This window comes from Cibotium barometz, chromosome 45 (genome assembly GCF_041138505.1).
Source record: "Cibotium barometz isolate CiBa-2024 chromosome 45, ASM4113850v1, whole genome shotgun sequence".
Lineage (NCBI taxonomy): Eukaryota > Viridiplantae > Streptophyta > Polypodiopsida > Cyatheales > Cibotiaceae > Cibotium > Cibotium barometz.
The window spans coordinates 6,439,241-6,458,869 of record NC_141090.1 but is presented as its reverse complement, the minus strand read 5'-3'; the positions used below and the strand labels follow the sequence as shown (position 1 = coordinate 6,458,869).

The window sequence follows — 19,629 nt, the reverse complement described above, 5'->3', positions numbered from 1 at the left end:
ATGGTGTCAGGATGGATCCTGAAGCCATTTGGAATTGGCATGAGCTATCTTCCGTACATGAAGTACGAAGCTTTTTGGGTTTGTGCTCATATTGCAGGCGTTTTATCAGACACTTTGTATGGATTGCCTCGCCATTGCATGAGCTCACTAAGAAGAAGGTAGCCTTCAAATGGACAGTTGATGAGAAAGATGCTTTCGTTTGCCTCAAGGAGACTGTTATGAGTGGGCCTGTGTTAGTCATTCCAAACCTACAGAAACCTTTCTGTGTGGAATGTGATGCATCGAGAAGTTGCATTAGTGTCGTCCTAAAGCAAGGAGGACATGTTATAGCTTATGAAAGCCGTCGTTTGCATAATGCAGAGCTTTCTTTGGGCATTTATGAGAAGGAGTTGTTAGTTGTGATTCATGCCTTGACTATTTGGAAACATTACCTTATTGGGGATGTTTTGATGGTCAAGACAGATCATCAAAGCCTAAGGTACTTCTTGATGCAAACAAAGCCTTTGGAGAAGCATATGAGGATGGCAAACTTCTTGTCTATGTATCATTTTCAGATTATGCACACTCCTGGAAAGAAGAATGTGGTGGCAGATGCATTGTATAGAAAGCCATATGTGGCTGCAATATCAATTGCCTCACATGGGGACTTGTCTGCCATGCGTGAATTGTACCATATGGATGCTGATTTTGGGCATATATGGATTGGTTTAGTGGCTGGACATGCGCATGCCTCTTATGTGATCAAAGAGGGGTATCTCGTGAAGGATAACTGCCTATGTGTTGTGACAAACATGAGGCAAAAGGTCTTTGATGAGTGCCATGCTCCCCCGTATGCAGGACATAGAGGTATAATGCTTGTTACGCGCATGATTGAGCGTTACTTCTTTTGGCCAGGAGTGCGCAAAGATATAGAGCATATGTATGTGCATGTATCAAGTTTAACAGGCAAAAGGCTCTTGGTTTGCTTCAGCCTTTGCCTATTCCCTTACAGGCATGGGAAAGTATTGCAATGGGTTTTATCATGGATTTTCCTCGTACTTAGCAACGCAATGATACTATTTGGACCATTGTTGACAAGCTTAGCAAGCAAGCACACTCCTTGCCAAGAAGACTGTTAGGCCTGAGCACATGGTCAAGTTATTTGTGGCATAAGTGTTCAAACACTATGGTATGCCTAAATCCATTGTGGGGGATAGAGATCCCAGGACTACAAGCCTCTTTTGGAGAGCTCTCTTTGACAATATGGGCACTAAGCTGGACTTCTCATCGGCTTTTCACCCCGAAATAGATGGGCAAAGTGAGGCTGCAAATTCAGCTATCTTGGATCTTCTCAAATGCTATGTTGCAGACGAGAAAACAGCTTGGGAAAAGTATCTACTGTTGGTGGAGTTTACATACAACGACACAGTGCATGCCTTCATGGGAAAGGCCCCGTTTGAAATTGTTTATGGCAAAGTGATATTGCCACCCATCCTATGCACTAAGGATGAGATCTTCAGAGATCTCTTACATGTGTATACACATCCAAGGCTACCTCAAGCACGAAAACTTTCACATTGTGCCTCTCCAAGGATGTGATGTATTGCTTGGGAAACCGTGGCATGCATGCTTTGATCGACAAGAGCTACAAGACCAATAAGATCTCTTTTATGTATAACAGCTCTGAGCATTTTATAGATGCAAGCATCTTGGGAGACACAATTCCTGTTGTATCTCATGTACAATTCAATAAAGCAATGAAAAACCAGTTTCATGGATGTTTGTGGCCTTTTTACAGACGTTAGTAGGTCTTTCTCCAATTTTACTTCTTTGTGGTTTATAAAATCTGTATTTCTACCATGAAAACAGTGTGAGAAAGAGAGCATTCGAAGGGCCACTGAATTCAGCAGATGTGAGAAGAGTGCTAGAGGTTAAGAAAAGTGTGGAGTTGGGGCTGAGAAAATGACTCGTCACTGTGATGTCGGCACATGTGCAAGGTTGAGTGCTTGAAGGAGGATGCCATGTATGTACTAGGGTTGAGTGCATGAATTGAGATTGCATGCAGAGAAGATTAGCATGCTGTTCTAGTAGCTAAGGCATTGGCTTGGCTTTTTTTATAATGATATGTTGGATGGTGCATGGTGATGCTTGGACATGTGTAAACAACTCCTATCTTCCAAGTCCATATTGACAGACTCATTCTCATGGATTTTTTTTTGGACTATGTAGGTCATGGACATTAGGAGGCTGGCAGAAGAAATGAAGTTGACATCTGTTCATGCATATAAACTTGATGCTCTCAAGGCTGTACAAAAAGAAATAATTCAATCTGACTGTGTGTCCGCTGAATGTAACCCAAATGTAGAGATTTTGAAGTCTATATCAGAAGCCGATGTGTTGACAGTTTCTGTAGCTGGTTCCATTACTGAAGGGCTTCGCAAATCTGATCATGAGGGCTCAGAGTCGACGTTTTTTCCAGCAGAATTGCACAAGGATTCCACTAATTTTCTAGGCAAGTAGTTGTTTTGCCTAGCTGGGGTTCTCTTTAAGAAGCCATGTTTTGGCAAGCCATGCAAAGAAGACACTATTTTAAGCACTTAATTCCAGACAGTTTTTGGCACAGGCAAGAAAACAGTAAAGGTGCAGTATCAAAGTAATGCCAAAGCCAGGAAAGAGGCAAGGAAGATAAGAAATGGACCAAGAGGGAATTGGAAGTCAGAAGACCATGCCAATAACAACCGAACAAAAGGATTTTTACCGCACAGTTTTGACAGAGTCCTTCTAGATCCTCCTTGTTCTGCATTGGGATTGCGGCCACGGCTCTTTGCTGGGGAGGTATGAGTCTCGTCATGAAGGGTCTAACAAATATGAGGAATTATTTATTTTTTGTATGTTTCTTATCAATACTGTGGAGGAGGTATGTAGTTCTACAAGGCAGCTTTGATTTGATTTTTCTTGTATATTCTGGTGTGTCAGGAAACAATAGAGGGTCTGCGGCGGCATGCAATTTATCAGAAAAGAATGCTTGACCAAGCTGTTCAACTCTGTCGCCCCGGTGGCATCATTGTGTACTCTACGTAAGTGACTTTTAGAATTTGTCTTCACATTCCATTGTGGTTCTTTCCGTCTCACATCATCAATGCCAAGAGACTACTTGCTGTTTTCTAGAACAAAGTATATTTATGAATGCAAATCTTGCCTATAGCTCACTCAGCTTCACTGTGAGGCACGCAGTTTCTGCGGACATTTAAGCACTTCAATCGTTGAAACTGCTCTTGAAATGTGTTAAACACCCATATTTGACTGAAAGGTGTTTCACTGACACACTAATGCTCTCACTAGAAAGTCCAGACAATAGACCATTAGTGACGCTTTTGTGCACTGAAAATATGAGACCAAGGCAGACCAATCACAGACCAGGACAGGACATCAGTTGGAGGATAAGAAAACCAGAAGATATACTGCCTTCAGTTAAAGGCCAAGTGTCAGATGCCCTGTACACGGGTGCTGTACAGAAAAATAGATGTCTTTAAACATACCTTGCTACACAGAATGCTGTCCTTGTCACATGCCGTCCGTTGTTGCAGGCTTGGAATATTGGCTTTTGGGATCCATACCTGGCCTGTTGACCTTGGATTTTGGAGAAGTAGAGGGTACTGTTGCTAGAATCATTAAGCATTTTGGTATCCACACTTTGTCATATTTTACCCTTGGGGATTCTTTGTGAAGTGGAGGTAGCAGGGATTGGAGTATCCTTGGCAGTCCTTTGGTTTCGTCCTAGTTTTAGCCACTTACCGGCTTGATAGGACCTGTTTGTAACAAAGTGAGCAATTTCTGGATCTCAAAGGAGTTTTGTCATGGTTTCCCTTCTCCGAAAACAACATTCATTGTCCTATGCTCAAGTTTGATGGTCACAGTACATCTTGTCATGCTGCAGTCATGTTTGGTGATCCATCCTCATCCAAGGATGAATTCTTTTGGCATTTTTCTTGTAGTCATGACAAAGAAACTACATTCTACGAGAGATAAGAATTAATGTGGAAAATCAGCTTTACAAATCCTTCACATTCATCATACAGTCGTGAAACAGTTTGCATTAATGCCTTAGTAGGCTGAAGGACTAGTTTCCCTAATGAGATCCAAGTCTCATTATACTCTAAAAGAGCTGGTTTGGCTATACTCTTTTTATTTGTCTTGAAGTCCAAGCAAAGCCTTGCGGGCCTCACTTCTGAGGCCTTTTGGCTGTATTTTCTGCACTTTCTCCTTTCCATCACCATATCCAAGCTTGCTAGTGTGTTTTCCAAGCTTTTAAGAGTGTTTCCAGGTGGTATTTCACTCTCCTACACACTCCCAATGACTGAAATTCAGCAAAACAACCATTATATTTGCTGTAATTTCTGGTCTTTTGGCTGAAAACCCTAATTTCAGCCTTCCTTTCTCAAGTTGAACCATAGGGGAAGCTTTTCCTGGGTTCACTTCATCCACTTGAAGACATTTTCTGCGAAGGATCACGACAGATTGAAGATTTCAAAACTCCAGGCGCTTCCATCGTGAAGACTTCCGCTATCATCGACTCTACTTGTAATTGGTAAGCTTTGATGCTCAATTATGGAAGCAAGTAGCATGAGGGAGAAGTAGGACTCCGTGTTCACATATCGTGCATAGTGTTCTCTTGTCCTACGTGCTCTCTTGCAGATTGTTTCTACCGTGTGTTGGTGGAACAATAGAGAGCAGATGGTAGGGAACATGGGCACTTCACAGGGTAGTGTGAGTTTCAGATCTTCATCAACAACCATATTGTTTGCAATACTGTATTCATATACATTGGTATGGAAATCTTGTCAGAAATTCCCATGACACTATGTACTTGATTCTCGCAAGATCAATAAACATTATTTGAAGGAGGGGCCGGCCATTCCGGCTCATTTTGTTGGGTTTTATGCTGTGTATGCACCCAGGGGAGTGCTAGTGATCACCAGTAGGTTACTGGGGCACTTTTTACTTCAGTTAGTGGAGGTTTTTTCCCCCAGTTTAGCTTAGTCACTTATAAAGGTTTATAAGTGGTTTTGGTCCACCTGGCACTATTTATGGCCGGACCATGTGAACACACTATTAGGTCACATCTTTATGTGGCTATTGTACTTCATTTTTATCATTATCAATATATGAGCAGTCGTGTTCCTCTCTCTCACTCTCACGCCTCCTGTTGAAGTGCCTTCCAAAACCCTAACCCTAAGAGCCATTACCCACATTTTGGTATTAGAGCAGGTGCGCCTGCCTTGCCCGTACAGTTCCACGCCATCAGCTGCCTTCGCCTGTCCTGCTCGTACAGCTGCAATTGCCCGTACAAGTTCGCCTGCAACTGCCCGTACTGGTTCGCTTGCTCTGTCCGTACTGGTTCGCCATCAGACTGCCCTGCTCCGTACACGCGCCTGCTCTGCTCAGTACACTGCTCCGTACAGCAGACAGCAGGCGACCAGCACCTGCTGCGTACACTTGTAGCTCCGTACAATACCTGCAGTTCCATACAGTCGACTAGTACCTGCTACTGTTCCGTACAGCCTACAGCCGAGTGTACCTGCAAAATCTTTTGGGTAAAATTTACAGCTTTACATGTTTTGAAATTTGGGCATTTTCTCTGTGAAAGTTTTTCTGGCAGATACAGGGAGGTTTTCTTGCAAAGAAACCTCTACAGGCTTTTGCAAGGCTTTGGGTGCATAAATTTTGGCCATTTTTGGGCATTTTGGCACTGTGTGAGCCACCTTTGTTGCTCTACTCAGTCTCAATGGTGCATTGTTTTGCACATTCAGAGGATTGAGAGTGCAAGCATATTTGGGTCAGTTGTACTCAGTGGAGTACAGTTGCTTTCAGGGTTGTTGCTTTTGGGTTTTTTGATACACAGGTACAACATTGTGCACTGGCATAATGGCAAATCAACAGCAGAGTGATGTGTTCACGTACTTGTCTAAGGAAGACAAGTTGGATGGCATGAACTACTCCTTGTGGAGTTTTATGCTAAGAAATGTGCTCGTGGCAAAAGGTCTTTGGGATTTTGTTAGTGGTGATGAACCATGTCCAGGTCCATTGGCTCCAGAGACCCCTCCCCAAGGGGGTGCTTGTGGAAGAGGACAACAGGCACAGGCACCGGGTCAGCCACAGCCTGTTCAAAGAACAAATGCTCAGAAGACATGGGATGCCAAAGATGCACAAGCCTTATCACTTATTGCATTGTCAGTACAGAGGTCTATTATACCTCATATTCGTTCAGCTGGCTCTTCACGGAATGCATGGGTGACTTTGGAGCAAATGTATGCTGCTCGTAATGAGGCACGGATCTCATTTTTGAAAAGAGAGCTGGAAAATCAGAAGATGCATGAAGGAGATGATATGTCTAGCCACTTGAACAAGCTGCAGGATTTGAGAGAGCAACTCATCAATGTGGATGAGATTATTCCTAAGACACAGCTTGTATCCACCATCTTAAACTCTTTGCCAAGATCCTACTTGGCTTTTCATACCTCTTTGAACCTCAGCATGAGGAATGCTATTGAGCCCCAAAAGTATCAGGAACTTGTTGCTCTCTTGTTACAGGAAGAGCAAATCAGGAAGAACATGAACATGAACACAAGTGCTGAACAAGCATTTGTGACAGGTCAAAAAGGGAAAGGCAAGTCTCAGCCAAAGAGCTAGGTGATGGTGGTTCATCTTAGGATACCAAGAAAGGTGATGGACAGCCCAAGAAGAAGGGCAAATGCCATTATTGTAAGAAGCCAGGTCACTACATCACAGAGTGTAGGAAGAGGATTGCCAAAGAGAAGGCGAAGGAATCTGGGATGTCTGTAAACGATGCCTCTAAAGCTCCTCCGGAGACTGCTTCCTTTGTTGAAGACAGGGATTACTGTTTCTACACATGCAGTTATGATGCCTCTTGGTCTTCACAGGCACTCAGTGTGACTGAGCATGCATGTACTTGGTATTTTGATAGTGGTGCTTCAAAGCATATTACATCTCGCAGGGATTTGTTTTGTAATGTATGCCCTGCCCCTGTTGGCAAGACCGTTCAGTGTGCCAATAATGCTTCATATCCAGTTCGTGGCATTGGGGAGATTCAGCTCACAGCCATTGATGGCTCTATTCTTTGCCTTACAGATGCCTTATATGTACCAGGGATAAAGAAGAATCTGTTGTCCATTTCTTCTTTAGCACAGTGTGGTATGCAAGTCAACTTTGATGATGACAAATGCATGGTCAGAGACAAAGGTAATGCTTTGACCTTGATGCTTACTGGTACATTATGTCATGGACTCTATCAGTTGGATGCATTTCAGCCAGTGGATAAATGCATTCACTCTTACTCCAGCTATGGTTAATGCGGAGTTATGGCATGCTCGCATGGGGCATGTAAATTTTGGTAGTCTTATGCTTATGCAGCGACATAACATGTTGACAGACCTACCTCTTATGGAGAAGCCTCTAGATCACATATGTGAAGGATGTATTTTGGGAAAAATGCATCGGTTTTCCTTTCCACGTGATCGGGCTCTACGAGCAATTGCAAAGTTGCAGCTTATACACAGTGATCTTTGTGGTCCCATGAGACGAAGTCATTAGGAGGTTGCTTCTATTTTGCTACATTTATTGATGACTTCTCTCGTATATGCTGGGTCTATCCGTTGACACGGAAATCACATGTATATGATGCATTTTTGGCCTTTGTAGCACTTGCTGAAACAGAGGCAGGATGCAAGGTTAAGACTCTCCGTTCTGACCGAGGGGGGGAATATGTGTCACACATGTTGAATTCCTTTCTTGAGAGTAGAGGTATCAAGCATCAGTATACTACTTCTTATACTCCACAGCAAAATGGGGTTGCAAAAAGGAAGAATCGGTCACTCATGGGTGGAGATGGCCAGATGTATGTTAAAGGCAAAGAAGCTACCACATATCTTTTGGGTGGAAGCTGTTTTTTTTCCCCCCCCTGAGAAAAGATCCTTTCATTAGTTATAAAAAACGCTCGTAGGGCTACAAAAAAATCCTCTCTTGCTCACAAGAAAAAACAGAGCAGAGAAAACAGCAGGGCAGCCAGGGAGACTCTCCCTAGGTGCTGAAAAGTACAAGTATCAGTACAAAGAACTAAATGGCTATATCATACAATAGGAGGGGGGAAAAGCCAAACAGGTGGCTGTAGTGCCAACGGGGGGACCCCGCGTGAAGGGTATAGAAGGGGCCGCTGCGGTGTGAAAGGCCTGGCGCCGCAAGATCGCCTCATCCGAGTCGCCCCGAATGCGGTTGTACTGTCCCCGCAAGGTGTGGATCAACTCCTGCCAGATCCCCCGAACAGTCTCTGCTGGTGGCTCCACACTCCCCTCAAAGGCCCTAAAACACCGGGCCTTCCAGGTGAACCAGATGGTGATGCTGCTGAGGAGCTCCCATCGTAGATCCCTCTCCTGTGTCCAGCTGGCGGACAAGAAATCCGGTGAAGGAACAAGGCGAGGCTGGCCCCTAATGAATCTGATGGCCTCGCTGTCCTGCTCCGTCTCATAGCCCATAGCAGGCCCTGACGAAGTCGACCAAGCAGCGACACCCCACGTATACGTACCCTCTGGAGAGAGGGGGGCCAGAATACGCAGCATCCGCCGCAGCCAAATCAGTTGCGCCTGAGGGCAGTCCCAAAGGCAATGTCTCTGTGTCTCCATAGGGTGGCCGCATCGGACGTAGGCCGCCGGAAGACCGCTGTAGACAAGCCAGGTGCCAACTGCTGAGCCCCTGTGGGCGACCAGTCACACTGGAAAGTCGAGATCCTGCGGGCCTGTCGACTAGCCCAGAGCCAGGCCCAAAAATCCTCCAGAAACTCCTGTGAGAGTCCCTGTAGCCGCCGCTGCAGTTGGAGAGACCATCCTCCTCGCCGTCAAAATATGCCGTCCCAACCGAACAGTATACTGAAAAAAGGTAGTCTCTGTGGCCTCAAGGGATGCATAAGGATCGTGCCACTCGTACTCACCAGGGTCCCACTGTAGCTGGGCCAAGGGGCGTGCTGCATATGCCCATATGCGCCAATCCGGGAGCACATCTGTAGGGTCTGGGTCAATATGCCACTTCCGAGAAGCGGCGGCCACTACCTGTATCCTCTGAAAGGTGCACTCTGCAACCAAAGGCGACTCCACCTCCACTCTCTGAAGTCTGCCCTCATCCTGAATCTCATAGTAGAGGCATTTGCCATCCTCAGTGCAAGCTCTGACAGCAATCAGGATCTCCAACTTTGTAAAGGCTCCCATCCACCGTGGGGCCACTAGCTCGATAGGCGTGAACCACTCCTCTGTGAGTGCCTCCTGAATGTCATCCCTCATAATCAACCCCCCTCTGAAGTGACTCAGCCTCTCCACCTGGATCTCCTCTGGTAGACTGCAGAAGGCCTGCTAGTCTCCAAAGCTACGTGCTGGGCCTGCCGCCAAAGGTCCCCAGGCTAGACAAGGCCGAGAACCCAGCATATGACCCTGCTCTGTGCGTTGGGCTCCAGATGAGCGGCTGTCTGGCTCGCTCCTCGACACAAGAAGGAGGTCGCTGAGAGCCCCGGTCTCAGCAGCTCCCAAGCTCTCAGGATGCTCAAAGCAAATCTGTCCTCCCATCCTCCACTGCACTGTCCTCCTCATCTCTATGAAGATCCATCGAATCTTTGGTGCCCAAGTGCCCCCTGTTGGGGGAGCCTGCAGCCGCTGCAAGAGAAGCTCTTTCCAAGGCTCAGCGCCTGGAAGTAGCCCCCGAACAATAAGCTTCCCCAATAAGGCTCTACTCTGATCGACTGGATCTATAATGGCCAAGCCTCCCTGAGCCAGCAGAAGTGTAATAACTGCCCATGCAACCTTTGCTCGAGCTGGCTGACCGTCCCGCCCAGACCAAAGAAAGTTCCTGATCAGCCTCTGTACATACCTGGCTGATGCAAGAGCTCGAGAAGATCTAGCAAGACGTAATGTACCACATGGTCGCTAACAGCACCTGATTTGCCACCACCACCCTCCCGGCCAAGGATAGTCGAGCTGTACTCCAATACAAAAGCTTCTTCCGAATGCTCAGAAGAAGCGGGGCAATCTACTGCTCAGGTGACAAATCTAGTCCAATCTGGCATCCCAAATACCGCACTGCTGTGCCAAGAGGAATCCATCTAAAGCCGGGGTCTGGGCTCCATGCCGGAGTGGGAGCGCTACTGATCCGAAGGGCCACTGTCTTGCGCCAATTGATCAATGCTCTTGAAGCTGCACTAAAAACCTGGAGCGACTGCTCTCCCCGAAGAAGATTGGCCTCCTGGCCATGCAAAAATAAGCCCGTGTCGTCTGCAAACTCAGCATCGAGCAGGTCCTCCCCCCGAACTGGGAGCTGGAGTCCTCTCAAACCAACCTCCTCTGCCATCAAATACATGCTCATAGCCTCCGCAAAGAAGAGAAAAAGAAAAGGGGCGAGGGGACACCCCTGACGGACTGATCTGGTCAGCTCAAAACTCGGCCCCCGTCCTCCTGCAATCAACACCTGGCTACGAGCTGTGGAATACAGAGTCGCCACCCCTCTAATCCAACCTGGCTCAAAGCCCAGGCGAAGCATAGTGCCCTCTAAGAAATCCCAATCGACTCTATCGTATGCCTTCTCAAAATCGAGAAGCATCACGACCAAGTCCTCACCAAGAAATCTAGCTCGGGCCGTCGCCTCCCAGAAGGTGAAAATGTTGTCAAGGATACTACGCTCCTTGACGAATCCTGTCTGGGTAGCATGAATCAACTCCCCCAGGAAGGGCTGGATCCTCAAACTCAAGGCCTTTGCTAAGACCTTGTAGACAGTATTGAGGATCGTAATAAGTCTCCAATGCTGAATATCATCTGATACTCCCTTCCCCTTGGGGATGAGAAAGATCAAGCCCTCGGAAAAGCTTTGTGGCATCACCCCAGTGTCCAAAACATACTGAAAGCCCCTGCGGAGGCCTGGCCCCAAAAGGTCCCAATAGCGCATAAAAAAGGCAGGCGTCAGCCCGTCCTCCCCTGGGCAACTATGGCGCGGCAGGACCCTCAAGGCCTCAGCAAGCTCAACCTCTGAAAGAGGCGCACCAAGGACTGTACGCATACGATCTGTGACCCTCCTCTGCACCTGGGCCCACACCGTCTGTCTGCAAGCATTCCGAGCCTCAGTGGCTGGCTCCGCTGAAAGCAGGTCTCTATAGAACCCAGTGGCAATGGCTCTGATCTCCCCGGGCTTAGTAGCTACAGACCCGTCCGGCCTCCCAAGCTGACGGACTCCTGCTCGAGCATGGCGGGGTCCAGTAATCTCAAAAAACTCCCCAGTCACTCTATCCCCAAGCTGCGTCCACTGAGAGGCCTGGCGAGGATAGTAAAACTCATGTCTCTGCTCCTCTGCCTCTCTAACCTCCTGGCGTGCCTGGCTCAGCTGGGACGCCACCCACTCACATGCAGGCTGCTGCTCCTGAAGGCGCTGAAGCGAAGCAAGGCTGCGTCTCAGCCGCTGCTCCCGCTCGCAAATCTCTCATAGTTGTGTCAAAGCTGCAGCATGCAGAAAAGAGCTAAGCTCCATGAGTCCCTGGGCACACTGGCCTGCTGCATCTTGGTCAGAGCACTGACTATCATGCCAGATCCTCTCAATGTCCTCTGCGAGACTAGGATCTGTAAGTACCCTCTCTGGGATCCTCAACTGCAAGCTGGGCTCCCGTGTCCTCTCCTCAAGCGTCAAAATAACTGGCGCATGATCTGAAAATTAGGTGCCAACGAGAATGCCAACGGAGCCCCCTCGCTCCCCTAATCAGTCGCCCACATAAAAGCGATCAATCCGTGATAGATTAGTCCCTCCATGCCAGCGATCCGACCGAGAGAAACTAAGACTGTCCTGAGAGCGGGAGAAGGCCCCATGCTGCCATGCATCAGTGATCCTCAGTGACATGCAAAATCGCTCCCAAGCTGCAAGCTCCGTGCCGTGCACTGTAACATGACTGCCTCCCACCCTATCAGCCGAGTCCTCAAGCATGTTGAAGTCACCCCCGACACACCAATGTGCGGCCTCTGGCAATGCATCCGTAACCTGGGTCCAGAACTCTGCTCTGGCACTAGCATGGTTGGGCACATAGACGTTGAGCACGCCCACTAGCTCATCATGCATCCTCAGAATGACATACTGTGCTCTACCAGGCACAATGATCCCTCGATCCACAATGGCCTGCCGCCATACATCTGCAATGACCATGCATACTCCTTCCTGTCCACCCAAAGGACCAAACCCTGCAGACCAAAAGGTGTCCCATCTACCAGGCATCACCGAACCATATCTCCGGATCCTGCTCTCACCCAAGTGGTGCTCCTGCATCATCAAAATATCAATGTTGCCACCAACCAGGCATCTTTGAAGCTCCTGCCTCAAGCAACCACGATAGCGTATATAATGTGCTCCGCCAAGGCCCTGTACATTCCATGAGATGATCCTCATGGATGACCTGCTGAGGTGGATGCTGTCTCAGCCGTGCGGCGGGCCTTCGCAAGCGGCTTGGATGGAGAATAGTCCCCATCCGAGCGGCTGCGAATCAGCCCACCCGGTGTACTGCAAGAGGATCAGGCGCCAGTGGCTGTGTCCCATGGCGACTGCCTCCCGCTCCGACAGAGCAACCTCGTGTATACATACATATCCAAGGTCGCGTGCTAAGTCTGCCACTATGCGAACAACCAAATGACGAATCCCTGAGGCATCCACACTCTCGGGATCCAAGAAAAAATGAGCCAACTCCCATAGTCGGCCTATCACATCTGTCACCTCCAGATCGCTCACATGATGAGAAAACTCAACTGCCTGAGTCTTCTAAGTGCTAAGAGCGAGCTCTAGAGTCCACTCCCGGTCGCATGGGCCACATAGAGCGAACGAGAAGACCACCGCTGAATCAAGTGCCTCCTCCCCGCGGGCCGGAGGAATCACTACATGAACTCTGACGGGTGCTGGCTCATGGGGGCCCTCTGCTCCAAAAAGCCGTGTGAAGGCGTAATCAAAAGCCTCCGAGCGCTGTCTAGTGCCGAGGCGACTCAGCCGACTGCGGATAGATGATATCCGTGAAGCCCGAATCGGCATGGTAAGTCTCCTCTGTGGTGCTCGAGCGAGGTCGGTGCTTAGCGCCCTACGGACTGCAGGTGAACGCCAGGGGACTGCCAGGGCCTCCCGGGGAGGTGAGGCGGGCGGGGGGGAAGGAGGGCGGGGCGAGGGGGGTGGAGAGGGAGCCGCTGCCGAAACCGGAGCGGGGACGGGAGGAGGCGAAGGTGGAAGCGAGGCAGTGGGGGGGGACGGGGGTGGGGGGGGTAAAGGAGGGGGTGCTGGCATCTCCTGGTCCTCAGTCGTCGCAGGGGTCTCCTCCTGGAGGGAAGCAAAGCTGCTCCTCACGGGAACCCAGTGATGCTGAGACTATGGCTGCTGGTGCAACGGTCTCTGAGCATGCTGCTGTGGCTGTCTCCCTTGATGGCGCCCCTGTCCAGGCTGCCACTCCGAGGTCTCTGTGGCATGAGCAGGTGTCCCAGAGGCTGCCTGCCGAGCCGCATTTGTGGGCGGGCCATCAGGGGCCTGCTGCTGTGGTGAGGGTCGGGGTCTCCTGCTGCGAGGGCAGGCCTTGGCCAGATGACCGACCTGCCTGCAAATGAAGCACTGGTTTGGGAGCCCCGAGAACTCCACTCTCTGATCAATCCATCCCCCCCCTATCCTAGGTAGCTGAATGACCTTAGGAAGGGAGGAGATGTCAGACACCAAAACTCTGACCGAAGGTAGCCCAGCTGCTTTGGCCACCACTGAAGCTGCTGTGGGGCCAGTCTCTAGTACCGAGCCCACCAATGCTCCTAGCCTAGAGAGGAGCGGAAGATACTCCCGGCGGAGTCCAGGGAAGCAAACTGTAACATGGAAAAGGCGCTCTCCCTGCTCGGCCGCTGCTGGGTCAAAGCCATGCTGCCAAGGTCTGAAGAAAGCCCGAGCACCCCTGATGTCAAGGGGACTCATGGCTAGGACCTTGGCCACACTCTGGGCGGTCTCGAACTCGATCTGGTAATGTCCACGGCCTAGTAGCTATACGTCCAGGATCTTGCCCACATCTGCAAGAAGGTGGGCCTGGAGAAGATCCCGGATCTCCCCTCTGCTGGGGCGAGTGCCGACTATACGGCAGACGGTGGAATGAGCCTGGGGGCGTTCCACCTGTGCGGTGAGGCTCGCTTCCTCTTCTGGCGAAAGAGAGAGCCTGATGGGGGTGTCCTCGGGGGCGGGCGAGGGGACTGCAGGGGAGTCCCTCTGAGGCGGGGCAGGAGGACCCTCCATCAGAGTCTGAAGCTATGGCGAAGGCGAGGCGAAAGTGGAGATCCTGCAAGAACCGAGCTGCACACAGATAGGTGGAAGATGAAGGCCGGAGAAAAAGGAAAAACCCCCCTGGGGGCGGAAATCAGCAAGAAAAGGGAGGGGGGGGGCGAGGCGGCGAAGGAGTAGCCCGGGGGGGGGGGGGGGGGGGGGGGGGGGGGTGGCGGGAGCTGCGCGCAAGAGGGGTGGGGGGGAGAAAGAGCTGGCGGAGGGGCGGGGGTCGGGGCGCTGCAGAGGGGAGGTGGGCGCGAAAAGAAGGGGAGGCGTGAAGGAGAGGTGGGGCGGTGGGCAGTACAGCGAGGGAGGGGGGCGCAGTAGCGAGGGCAGGCGGGGGGGAGGAATGAGGGGGGAGCGAGGGGGCGAGCAGGCAGGTAGGCGGGGGGGCGCAAGTGTGCAGGTAGCGCGAGCAGGGAGGGGCGGGAGCTTTAGCGAGCGGTTACCCACAATCTTGTGCTTGGGGGTGGAAGCTGTTATGTGTGCTTGTCATATTTTGAATCGATGTCCCACAAAGGCATTGGTTTCCATTACTCCTTTTGAGGCTTGGCATGGCCGCAAGCCTTCGGTATCACATTTTCGTACTTTTGGGTGTCTTGCATATGCACACATACCCAAAGAGTTGAGGAGGAAGTTGGATGATAAAGCCAAAAAATGTATTTTTGTTGGGTATAGCCGTGAGAGCAAGGGCTACCGGTTATATGACCCACTGTCCAAGAAGATATTCACTAGTCGGGATGTGATTTTTGATGAAAAATCAGAATTATCCATGGCTAGTTATGATGCAAATCAGGCTGAAAATGATGTGTTTGAAGGTCTACTACCGATGGAGTTTCATTCCACAGTTGGTGATCCAACCCATGAGGGTGCAGGACAGCCAGCTAATCATGAAGGTGGTGCAGAAATTCAGCAGGAGATTGACCCAGAAGCTGAGCCAAACATGAGGCAACAGGTCCACAGGTCAGACATATACCTAGATGGTATTTGAGGACATTACAGGACAGCCATCTAGAGGCTCCTCTTGCTGGCCGTACTCGTAGGGAGACACGAACCAATGAGCATGCACACATCATGGATTTCTGGCTATGGTAGCTAGTTTACAGGATGATGATGAGCCTGATTCATTTGTGGATGCACGAGACAATGTGCATTGGAACAAAGCCATGCAGGATGAACTTGATTCTATTAAAAAGAATCAAACATGGGATTTGGTTGATTTGCCCAAAGGCAAGAAAGCCATTGGTACTAAGTGGGTCTATAAGTTGAAAAGACATGCAGATGGATCCATTGACAGGTACAAAGCCAGTCTAGTTGCAAAGGGCTATGCACAGAAGAAGGGCATTGATTATGAGGAGAACATCCCGTATGTCGACACTTAGGAGTGTCATTGCATTGGCTGCACATTGTGGTTGGGTTGTTCATCAGTTGGACATCAAGACTGCTTTCCTACATGGGGACCTCGAGGAGGAAGTTTATGTACATCAACCCATAGGTTTTGCAGAACATGGTCATGAAGGGAAAGTATTCAGGTTGAAAAAGGCCTTGTATGGTTTGAAACAAGCTCCACGAGCTTGGTATGCAAAGATAGATGCTTTCTTGCTCACTCAAGGCTTTGTGAACAGTCCATTAGAAGCCACTTTGTATGTAAAGAAAGAAGAGAAAGGTCTGCTGGTCATCAGTCTTTATGTAGATGATCTTTTGCTCATGGGATCAAATGATGACAAAATTGCAGCTTTTAAAGAGATACTGCAACAGACATTTGCCATGTCTGATTTGGGGCTCGTACACTACTATTTGGGCATACAGTTTGTGCAGGATAGCAGAGGCATTGGGTTGTTGCAATCTCGGTATGTTGCTAAACTTCTGGAGAAGTTCAAATTTCAGGATTGCAAGCCTATCAGCACTCCCATGGAGCCTGGGATGAAACTGTCACTACAAGATGACAGTATTTTATTTGATGCCACTACATATGCTCATGCTGTTGGGTGCCTTATTTACTTGTGTACTACACGGCCAGATATTCAGTATGCCGTATCTCAGTTGAGCAGATTCATGCACAGCCCGCGATTGTCACATTGGCAAGCTGTGAAGCGTGTATTTCGGTATTTGCAGGGTACCTTGTCTCTTGGATTGCTTTATCCTGAGGGGGGTGACATGCAGCTATATGCTTACAGCGATTCAGATTGGACTGGTGATTTTGATACCAGACATTCCACTAGTGGAAATTGTTTCTTTCTTGGCTCTTCATGTATTTCTTGACTAAGCAACAGATCACAGTGGCCACTTCGTCTTGTGAGGCAGAGTACAGAGCAGCCTACACTACTAGCGTTGAGTGTGTATGGTTGCTTCGTCTTATGACTGATATGGATATTTCAGTGGAGGAGCCTACACCTATCTATAGTGATAGTCAGAGTGCCATTGCCGTGGCCAGGAATCCTATGTTTCATGCTCGCACGAAACACATTGAGATTCACTATCACTTTGTTCGGGAGAGACTCGAGGCAGGTGATATGAGTCTGATTTATTGCCCTATAGATCAGAATGTGGCAGACATCTTCACCAAGGCACTACCACGTCCGAAATTCGAGGCATTCCGCACTGCTTTGAATTGTTTCCTTTTGGTGGATGATGTACAGTGATCACATATCACTCCAGGGAGGTTTGTTGGGTTTTATGGTGTGTATGCACCCAGGGGAGTGCTAGTGATCATCAGTAGGTTACTGGGGCACTTTTTACTTTAGTTAGTGGAGGTTTTTTTCCCCAGTTTAGCTTAGTTTCACTTATAAAGGTTTATAAGTGGTTTTGGTCCACCTGGCACTATTTATGGCCGGACCATGTGAACACACTATTAGGTCACATCTTTATGTGGCTATTGTACTTCATTTTTATCATTATCAATATATGAGCAATCATGTTCCTCTCTCTCACTCTCACGCCTCCTGTTGAAGTGCCTTCCAAAACCCTAACCCTAACAGCCATTACCCACATCATTGTGCGTCTCTTGTCAATTCAGCAAATTACATCTTGTATTGTGCTTATTGTCCATAAAAATCTCAATATATTTAATTATATTGATTAGCATTGTGTTCAACAGTGTTGCCAGGCGTTTCTGAAACGGCAGGTATGAAACGGGTTTCATACGTTTTGAAACGTTTCATAAAAGGTAAGAAATGGGTACAAAAAGGTTTCATACAAAAGCATGTATATTTTTAACTTGAAATATACAAAAGAAAAAACTGTTGACATAACTTATAAGAGACCACATTGAATTCATTTCAATAAAAACAAAATACATGTAAGATATGATGATATCACAAATCACGTGGGTGATCATCACTGATGACTAAACAAAAATCAAAAGGATCACCACGTGGGTGATGAATCATGACTCAAAATCCAAGATCAAAATAAATAACATGTCCAAAGTTCAAACTAAATAACATGTCCAAATAAAATGATGCTGGTAGCTGCTAGCTACTATCTGCATCCTCATGCTCATCCTCATCTGCATCTTCTGCCTCTGCAGCCTCACTCTCAAGGTCACTGCCGGTAGCCGAGTCTTCAAATGCCTCATCCTCTAGAGGTGCAGGTGCACCACTAGTACTAGCCTCTCGAGAAGATCGTGTAGTGCGAGCCGGAGCCATGATCTCCTCATAGAGCATAGAATAGATGTCTCTCTTCCTTGAGGAATGTCGGGAATCTCCTTGCACTTCATGATATCAATCTTATCTGGATTCACTTGGCGAGGCTCAATGGGATGACCCTTTTGTTCTAGCAATCGGAGATTGCAATGACAAAAGACAAGCCTCTCCAATTGTGATGTGGAGAGTCTATTTCTCTTTTTCGTGTGAAAAAGAGCCCATGTACTCCAGTTCCTTTCACAAGGCCCTGAACTGTAGTCCTGGGAGAGAACTCTCAATGCAATCCGTCTCTACATTGTACAAAAAAGAATGTTAAGTTAGAGTCAAAAAGCTTTCAGTTATGCCCTAGGAAGAGTCGATACAATTCATTCTCTTTCCGAGCATAGAACTCTCGTTTCTTGCATTTGGTAATGCGACGGGAAATCCATTGCACTAGGTGTCTAGAGATTTATCCAAGCATACCTCATGCTTGAGACGGGAGCAGGTGGCCCGGCATTCATCGTCATACCAACCATTCTGGGGCAAGGTGATTTAGTAGTGGAGTAGGGTGTGCATATGAAGGACATGGTGGTAGATGTGTGAAGGATGGTGGTGACCTGGGATGTGAGGGTGGCAAGGGGGGCAAGAGGATCCACGTCCCGGAGGTGGGGATAAATGTGGTTTGAGTAAACACCATCAAGCTCATGATCAAAATGGATCTAAGTGTAGTGTGTGGTGGGAGGGTGGGACCTGGGTAGTGTGCACATGAGGATAAAGTGGAGATGGTGTGGTTGGCGTCAATGGGGGGTGGCGGGGTGGCTTTCGCACGTCACTGAGTTCTCTCCAAGCATCCTTGTAGTTATGCCCTAGGAAGAGTCAATATTATTCATTCTCTTTCCGAGCATAGAACTCTCGTTTCTTGTGTTTGGTAATGCGTCAGGAAATCCATTGTGCTTGGTGCCTCGAGATTTATCCAAGCATACCTCATGCTTGAGACAGGAGCGGGTGGCCCGGCATTCATCGTCATACCAACCATTCTTGGGCAAGGTGATTTGGTAGTGGAGCAAGGTGTGTATATGACGAAGATGGTGGCAGATGTGTGAAGGATGGTGATGACCTGGGATGTGAGGGTGGCAAGGGGGGCAAGAGGATCCACATCCCGGAGGTGGGGATGAATGTGGTCTTAGTAAACACCATCAAGCTCATGATCAAAATGGATCTAAGTGTAGTGAGTGGTGGGGGGTGGTGTTGGTGGGAGGGTGGGACCTGGGTAGTGTGCACATGAGGACAAAGTGGAGATAGGTGTGGTCGGCGTCAATGGGGGGTGGCGGGGTGGAGAAGTCAGGGATGAGACGTGCCAAAGCCAGAGATCTCGGTAGGTAATCCAAGGTGCTGGAGCTGCCTCCATGTGGAAAGCAGTTGAAGGTACCTAAGGAGATCCAACATGGCATCCCATTATAAATAACGAGTCCGTGTGCTGTTCTGAGCTCTAGGAGGTATCACCTTCCTGTCCTGTGATGATCTCATGAGTCCCGTGTCACTGATGTCCAACTTCTGTAGTCTGATGGGGATTTTTTTTTCTAGGAAAAAGATCCTTCTATTAGTGACTGAAAAAACCAGCCACGAAGGACTAAATACAACCACGAAGGGCTAGATACAAACTCGCCTCCTGTAC

General features: G+C 48.6%; 1 protein-coding gene across 8 annotated transcripts in view; it reads left to right on the top strand.

Annotated features, from left to right (window-relative positions):
* The window catches only part of LOC147612360 (NOL1/NOP2/sun family protein), a 110,824-nt gene that overhangs the window by 79,546 nt on the left and 11,649 nt on the right, over positions 1 to 19,629 (top strand). For 5 of the 8 annotated variants that reach the window (XM_086782981.1, XM_086782982.1, XM_086782988.1 and 2 more), the window contains 3 exons: positions 2,209 to 2,491; positions 2,591 to 2,814; positions 2,956 to 3,056. In XM_086782981.1, coding sequence (XP_086639107.1) covers positions 2,209 to 2,491; positions 2,591 to 2,814; positions 2,956 to 3,056 — 608 coding nt within the window. Of the gene's footprint in view, positions 1 to 2,208; positions 2,492 to 2,590; positions 2,815 to 2,955; positions 3,057 to 4,422; positions 4,899 to 19,629 lie in introns of those variants that run through there. The other 3 variants (XM_086782983.1, XM_086782984.1, XM_086782987.1) reach the window with 2 other exon arrangements.